General features: G+C 46.8%; 1 protein-coding gene across 1 annotated transcript; it reads right to left on the bottom strand.

Moving 5' to 3' along the window:
- Nucleotides 1-908: 908 nt before the first annotated feature.
- LOC148805259 (fish-egg lectin-like) lies at nt 909-2,337 on the bottom strand. Its single transcript, XM_088909748.1, has 4 exons — nt 2,289-2,337; nt 1,658-1,903; nt 1,138-1,480; nt 909-1,050 (listed from the first exon to the last, which is right to left on the bottom strand). Exons 1-4 carry the CDS (start codon nt 2,335-2,337, stop codon nt 909-911), a joined length of 780 nt encoding a protein of 259 aa, XP_088765874.1.
- Between the last annotated feature and the right edge of the window lie 5,724 nt (nt 2,338-8,061).

Raw genomic sequence — 8,061 nt, 5'->3', positions numbered from 1 at the left:
TACTTTAAAAGTTTAAATTTACATTAGGAAAGATAAATGGAAAAACTGCTCACAAGTACAGAAATAAAAATATAATCAGCTGAAAAAAAGTCACAGTTGAGATGATTGTACGCAATACTGGTTCACATGATTACAAATACACACACAACTCAGTAAAGTACTAATAGGTGTTATTTTTGTGGCATGTGTTGCAGGTATTCAGATGGCAACTGCATTTGAAATTGTACAAGTTCACCAAACCACATCCCACTCAACTAGTTACAGCAATGAAGTATTACACCTGAACTTGAGCTAAACCTCAGGTGAGGATTCAACCATGAAGATGAACTCAGCTGTGTGAAAAAAAAAACTGAAAGCACCCAGTCAACATGGTTAGGGATGTAATAGAAAGTTAAGACCAAGTGCTTTGCACCAACACATTATGGAAACAAACATTACACTGGAGTGGTTTAGGGTTAAGAGAGTGAAAGGCCTTGAAGACTCCAGTCACAGCCTCAACTTACATCCCTGTTTAGGGCCACTGGAAAAGACCAATCAGTGATGCTCCCCAAGAAACATAGTAGCATTTTAGCTAATCCATTCATGCACAAAAGTGGGACTAAGCTACTGTGGAAAGAGACTAGATATGTTTCATTATTAGCTTATTACAGGCAAAGGGCCATGTGGGATAAGAGCTTAATGTGACATCCCAGGTAGTCCTCCTCATAAAATCAGGAGGACTGGTTTTAAGTTCATTAACCAATTTGAAGTTAATGAATTAGACACCACAGAAGAACAGGGTTTTCCAGGCATTTTTATTGCAGCACAGAATAACAAGACGGGCATTAATGCCTCATTCCACTCGGAATCCTTCATGCAGCCTAGTCATGTCTGTCACTTCCCACTCAGGACCAGACCACCCAGGCTGCTCAGACCTGGCACCTCTGGACTCGGCCATCTTTGCACACAACCCAGAGGATTCCTCGGTCATAGGACACATGCCTGGCCACACCAGCTGCCCTTAGAGCCCACCACCTCCTGCCAAAGGGGTTACAGGCATCAATACCAACCCTGCAGGAAAAGGAACAGGGTTAGAGCAGCCTAGAATTAGGACAGTCGTTCATGCAACCATGTGCATTAACCCCTCCCCCAGCTCACCTCTTGAAGACCACTCCATTCCTGTCCACCCCATACACACTGCCATCTGAGCCCACCTCCACCAGGGACAGGGAGCCCTGGATGGGGTACCACCTGTCGGAGCCTTTGCAGGAATCCCCACTCACATCCAGCTTGACAAAGATCTGGTCCAACCTGTTCACTCCCCAGCAGCCAAAAGGCCCACAGGAATAGTACTTGAGGGAGCCCACAACAGGAATCCAGGGGATGTTGCCCTGGCCAGCATACTGCAGCACAGGCCCACTGTTCAGGCAGAAGATGGAATTGGCAGCATTGACACCAACCACAAACTTGTCTCCACCAGCATCAATCTGGATGAGGGAGCCTGCAGAGGAGAGCAAGAAACAGCTGTTCTCAGCAGGGGGTAGTGCAGTGCTCATTCCTCAGTATGAGGTCATGAACACTTGAGGAGTGAAAGATGTTCTGGCTGAAAGCAGCCACTATCCATGGATAAACATGAAAGCTATCATTTCTAACCTATATAGATCAGCTGCAGCCTCACCTGGTTGCACTTGGATCCACCTTACCCGAAGCCACTTGAACACAAGGCTTGAGAGACTCACACTCCAGAGTCCTGCTGGCCCCACACTCACATGTTTCCCCTTCATGGCCAGAGAGACCCAGCTGTTGCCCTGGTAGCTGACCAGGTTGTCTGCATTGTCGACTCCACACACTCTTCCAGCACCAGCATCTATCTGCTTCAGACTGCCAGGCACAGCCCGACACTGCAGGGCTTCAGCTACAGACACTGGGGAGGAGAGGACACCACTGGGTCAATGATCACGTGGAAGCAGCCTGGGTTTAAGGCAGCATTAAGGCAACATTTAAGGGATCATAAGCATCTGACACTGAGGGACTAAGTCAATATACGAGGACAGAAGTAACAAGCCAATAGGGCATTAATGAATCAGCAACAGCCACAAGTGAACAGAGCTCAATGCACAGAGAATCAAAGGCTTGCAGAATTTCAAGAGCACACAAACATCCAAGTCATGGATTTAACACTCAGGCAACATCTCTACTCAAGATCAAATAACTATACTGAAATCCTTAAATACTAGCAGCATGCAGTTAATCCTCCCATCTGCCTTTGTGCTGCCCCTTTTAGTCAAAGCAATAAACCCAAACCTTACCTAGAAAGAATCCCACAAGCAAACACAACACACAGCTTCTCCCTTCCATGTTGATGAATGATCACACAAACCTTATGTATAGTATAAGCAGCCCCCGGTGGCCTTTATATACTCAAGACTGCTGGGCTTCAGGTCCAACACACACCTGTCTAACCAGGTGTTAAATTGTGAACCATAACGAGCTGCTGATTGAATCACTCAAGTATCAATTACAGAAGACATCATTAATTATATTCTTTCCATAGACCTTATCCTCAGGGTTTGGGAATCATGGCGACAAAAACTGAAATTGAAGCCCAGTGCTTCAGATAGTCACGAGCTGGATTAGTACTAGTATCAGCAGGGACATCCTCCAGTAGTGCAGGTCAGGGGTGGTCTAAATTAGATAACGAGACAAATAGTCCCAGATTAAAGATTAAATTTTTCTGAGCACTTAGAGGAAAATATCTGGGCCCTAGATTGAAATATTCCATTTGGATAGCACAGTGGTGTGGATTTTAGGACTGTAGCCTCACAGTTCCTGGGGTTGATGTCCAACTGAATTTCCTGCTGTGTGGAGCTTGCATGTCTTCCATGCGGATTTTCTCTATGGGATGTAATGGAAAGTTACTGAAAAAAAGTGTTTTATCCTAAATATGTCCGTTTACGGGCAGAGCTGTGTTGTAAAAGCAGCTGGATTCTTAGAACAAACTGTGATTGTACCCAGCGAGTCAAGGCCATGGGATGTTCTAAGAATATGTTTATCTCTGTCCCAGCAAAAAGGCGATGCGTAACTGCACGTAGCTGTCTTCTCTGTCCTAAGGCTAAGACCTATAAGGACTGGAAAATTACTGTCTCGCCTGTCTTTGTTTTACTAACCAACCATAATGAAGTAAACAAATTGAGGTGTTGCATCAGCTAGGTGTATAAAATAATGGACCTTTTCCTATTTTACTTTGAAAATCAGCTCTCACTTGCTGCACAGACTGGTGGTTGCTGTTTTTCCCTATTGCGCAATATGAATAAATGCCTTACTGAGTGAATGAGAACACCTCTCCTGGCTCGTCTTTGATAAAATTCCAAGACAGGGACCACTTTGCTACCAATTTAGAAAGGCATCCTGGCTTTTCAAAGTAGTTTACATGTATGTAAAAAGTTATGTCAATGATTAAAAAATTGCAGTTGGAGAAAGTGTGGACATTCAATGGAAGTAGATAGATTGATACTTTATTGATCCCATGAAAGAAATTGCAGTGCAACAGCAGCTTAACACAGACAACACAGCAACAGTGTAATGAATGATACAATAATAATAATACAATACATACAGTACAATCAGTACAGTGAGAAGTGCACTACGAAGAGTTACTCACAGTCCAGAACACACAAAGAACAGTACACAACAAAGTCGTATTGCACAATATAAATATGAATATAAATGTATTGCAAGGGTCCCTGGCATATATTGCCCAAAAACGGTTTTAAACGGGAAAAAGAAAAAGAACAGCTGTATCAGTTTACTGTACAGTCCAGAAACAGGTCCCTGTCAATGTTGCCCCTTCCCAGACACACAGTGGATGCGTTGTACAGTCTTATGGGAGAAGGCAAGAATGACATCCTGTAGCGCTCCCTGTCGCACCGTGGTTCGATCAGTCTATTGCAGAACGTGCTCTTCAATCTCACAAGCATGTCATAGAGGGGATGGGAGATGTTGGCCATGATGGCCTCTAGTTTGGACACCATTCTCCTCTCAGCCACTAGCTCCAGGGGGTCCAGGCCAGACCCAATGACGGAGCTTGCTCTCCTGATGAGCTTGTTCAGCCTGTTAGAATCCCCTGCTCTAATCCCAGAGCCCCAGCATACCACTGCGTAGAAAATGGCGCACGCCACCACCAACTGATAGAACATATGTAGCATCTTACTACACACATTGAAGGACCTGAGCCTCCTCAAGAAGTAAAGTTGGCTCTGACCCTTCTTGTAGATGGCCTCGATGTTCTTAGACCATTCCAGTCTATTGTCGATGTGCACTCCCAGGTACTTGTACGAGTCCACTATCTCCATGCCACTCCCATGAATGTAGACAGGAATATGTTTGACGCTTTTCCTCCTGAAATCTACCACCAGTTCCTTCGTCTTTGTTACATTCAATTGCAGGTGGTTCTCCCCACACCACTCCACAAAGCTGCTAACCTCTTCCACTGCACTCTTCCTCCTGCCCACTCTTGAAACATCCCACTGTAGCGGCAAGGCTTATTAAAATACAGGAATTAAGTTTGCTGCTACCTTGCCAGTCCCTCTCTCCTTCATCTCAGTGGTGCTGGATACAGAGAGGCCATTCCAGCTGGTTCACATTTAAGGTGTTTTTCTAGCCGATAGAGTGTCCTGATAAGGAACAACTCCCAAAGCTGAGATTCTCTAGCAACCCTAATAAATGGTCATCTCTTGCGCCTTACTGTCTGGGACAGTCTTATTCAAAGTTGTTTACAACCCTAAGGTCAGAGTGCATTGTTACCCATCCTCAGCCAATCAGGAACTGGTAGGGCAGGTTAACCCCACGTGGGTCTCGAATGCCCACAGAACGTTCAACCAATAAACGACCGTAGTTCCTCCAGGTAAAACAGACAGCACAGGGCTTCCTCGGGGCGCCTCCTGGACATCCTCAGACTCAGCTCCTCCTGGACATCCTCAGACTCAGCTCCTCCTTGACATCCTCAGACTCAGCTCGGACCACCACGTAACGGCCAGTGTGTCCGAGAGTCAGAACTTCACTGTTCTAAGAGTCGAGAACGGAGGTTGCCAGCATGTACCCAAAGGAACCACCCGAGGTTAGCCCAGCAGCAAGCCTCGTGAACCCACCGCGAAAGCTCACCTGATCAACAAGTGAACTACGGTCAGAACTGTGGACAGCTGAATCTGTGGATTCAGGACTCGCGCTACATCAGGAACGAACCAGTCTTCTTCCTGTCTAAAGAGTGTGACCTGCTTGGACCCACAGTCACTTTTCTCCTGTGCACAAACTCTGCTAGTTTCAGCCAACACTAACTAGCCGGTCTTCAGAGAGCATCAGCAGCGCACCGCAGCAGAAATCTCTCCCACTTCACTCTCGCTGAACCAGCAGTGCCTGGCACCGAGCCAGAGAACGCTGATTCGACACAGCAAAAAGCCTGCTGCTGTTTGTGTCCGCGGGAGATCTGAATCCACACAGATTGGATGAGTATTCAACATTCTGCATTACAGCTCGAGAATTCAATTGTTACCTCAACCTGAGATTATATCAATTTAATTCCTATGAGTGATGTACTTGCTTTTGAGTATCTAGTGTAGAAGTTGTAATCCAAGTTCATTTACGAAACGGTATAAATGAATGATATACTGAACGTATGTCCCTCTTGGTCTGTAAATCTTCGTGACTGAATATATACCTTTTGTATTCTGCTAACCCTCACGATAAGATCTGTTATGTTTATATGCACATTTTATGTATTATTAAATGTATTGTCGTGTATTAGTATCCGTGTGTGCGTTGCTGAGTATCCCTCTGGGTCGGTCTTCTAATAGCCATCAAAGAATCATTTTGTGACTTAATGCTACAATTAATAATTGTCCCAGTAAATGCACAAAACCCCTACATTTATTGGTGCCTCATGAGAGGATGCCTACACCACAATTGCACAATTGCAGCACATCTGAGAACTTCTGCAGGTGGCATGACTCTGAGTTGTATTTAAAGTCCGAAGTATAGAGGGTGAAGAGGAACGGAGAAAGAACTGTCCCCCGAGGAGCCCCTGTGTTACTTACTACCTGTTCAGACACACAGTTCTGAAGTCTCACCGACTGTGGTCTGCCTGTCAGATAGTCAGTGATCCACAAGATCATGGAGGCACCGACTTGTATCTCCTCCAGCTTCCTCCTTAGAAGTAAGGGCTGGATAGTATTGAAGGCACTGGAGAAGTCAAAAAACATAATCCTTAAGTGCTGCCAGCCTTGTCCAGGTGTGAGTAGGCCCTTAGCAGCATGTAGATGATTGCATCCTCCACACCAAAACTGGGCTGGTAGGCGAACTGTAGGGTGTTCAGCGATAAACTAACTAGAGATCTCAGGTGGGATAAGACCAGCCTCTCCAGTGCCTTCATGACGTGAGAAGTCAGCTCTACTGGTCTGTAGTCATTGAGGACAGAGGGGCACCCTTTCTTTGGTACCGGGACCAGGCATGATGTCTTTCAGAGCACAGGGACTCTCTCCAAGCGCAGTCTCAGATTGAACAGTCGCTGGAGCACTCCGCTCAGCTGATCAGCACAGGCCCTCAGAACTCTGGGACAAATGTCATCTGGTCCTGTGGCCTTACCCTGGTGCAGCCTCTTCAGCTCCTTCTTCACCTGGTCAGCCGTGATGGTCAGCCTTGCCTGGGGGATGGTGCTCATAGCGCTGTAGGTGCTGCAGGTGTTCATGGCGGAGGTGTTGGAGAGTGGCAGCTGTGGGGGATGGGGGGGTGAGCAGCTGTTGGAGGTTGTAGCTGTAGGCGGCCATGATTGTGGGGGGATGGAGGAGGTGTTGGGCAGTCGCAGCTGTGAAGGCTTAGGGAGCGTGTGGCTGTGAGGGGATGGGTGTTGAACCGCAGAGGGCCCTGAATCAAACCTGTTAAAAACTGGTTCAACTCGTTGGGCATCTCCAGGTTCCCCTCCGTTGCACCCCCAGCCTGTTTGAAGCCAGTGATCTCTCTCATGCTGCTCCATACATCCCTCACCCTATTCCTTTACAGCTTGTCCTCTACCTTCCTCCTGTAGGCGTCCTTGTTCTCTCTAAACTTCTGCTTTAGTTCCCTCTGTACACGCTTGACCTCTTCCTTATCCCCCCTCCTAAAGGCTCTCTTCTTGTCATTCAGAAGAGCCTTAAGGTCACTGGTGATCAAGGGTTTGTTATTGGAAAAGTAGTGTACGTCTTTGGTGGGGATGGTGTTGTGTATGCAGAAGTTAATGTAGTCAGTGACACAGTCCACCATGTTGTCTATGTCGTCCCCATGTGGTTCGCACAGCACATCCCAGTTGGTAGCCTCCAGACCACCACGTAGATCCTCCATAGCCTCCTAAGACCATCTCCTCACAGTCCTAATGCCCGCAGGTTGGCGCTGGACAATAGGCATGTATAGTGGTGTAAGCAAGACGAGGTTGTGATCTGATCTGCCAAGGGGGAGAAGGGCTGTGGAACTATATGTATCCTTAGCATTGGCATATAATAAGTCCAGTGTTTTGTTTTCTCTGGTCGGGCACTTAACAAACTGGTGGAAAGTAGGCAAAGTGATGGAAATAGAGACGTGGTTTAAGTCCCCTGATATAGCTAAAAAAGCGCTAGGGTGCTTTGTTTGTAGCCTGGCTGTGACTGTGTGTATGACGTCACACGCTGCCTCTGCGTTCTCCGTAGGTGAAATGTAAACAACAACAAAGATGGCGCATGTAAACTCCCGTAGCAGATAGTATGGACACAGTCCTATGGCAACCAGTTCAATGTCCGGGTTATAGACGCGCTCCTTAACATGAATATGTCCAGGATTACACCATCTGTTGTTGACAAGCAGAGCGAGCCCCCTCCTTTCCTCTTACCGCTCTCGGTGTTTCTGTCCGCCCACACTGGCTGAAAGCTGCCGATGGCAACATTCGAGTCCAGAATAAGTACCTGCAGCCACGTCTCGGTGAACTCCCTTGCTCCTCACCAATGCTCCCAGTTCGTCCATCTTGTTCACTAAGGACCTCACATTTCCCATAATGATCGAAGGAAGATAGGGTTTAAATCTCCT

The sequence above is a fragment of the Atractosteus spatula genome, unplaced genomic scaffold, assembly GCF_055471065.1.
Source record: "Atractosteus spatula isolate fAtrSpa1 unplaced genomic scaffold, fAtrSpa1.hap1 Scaffold_76, whole genome shotgun sequence".
In the NCBI taxonomy this organism is placed as follows: Eukaryota; Metazoa; Chordata; class Actinopteri; order Semionotiformes; family Lepisosteidae; genus Atractosteus; species Atractosteus spatula.
The sequence above is the reverse complement of the archived record's forward strand: the minus strand, read 5'-3'. Positions and strand labels throughout refer to the sequence as shown.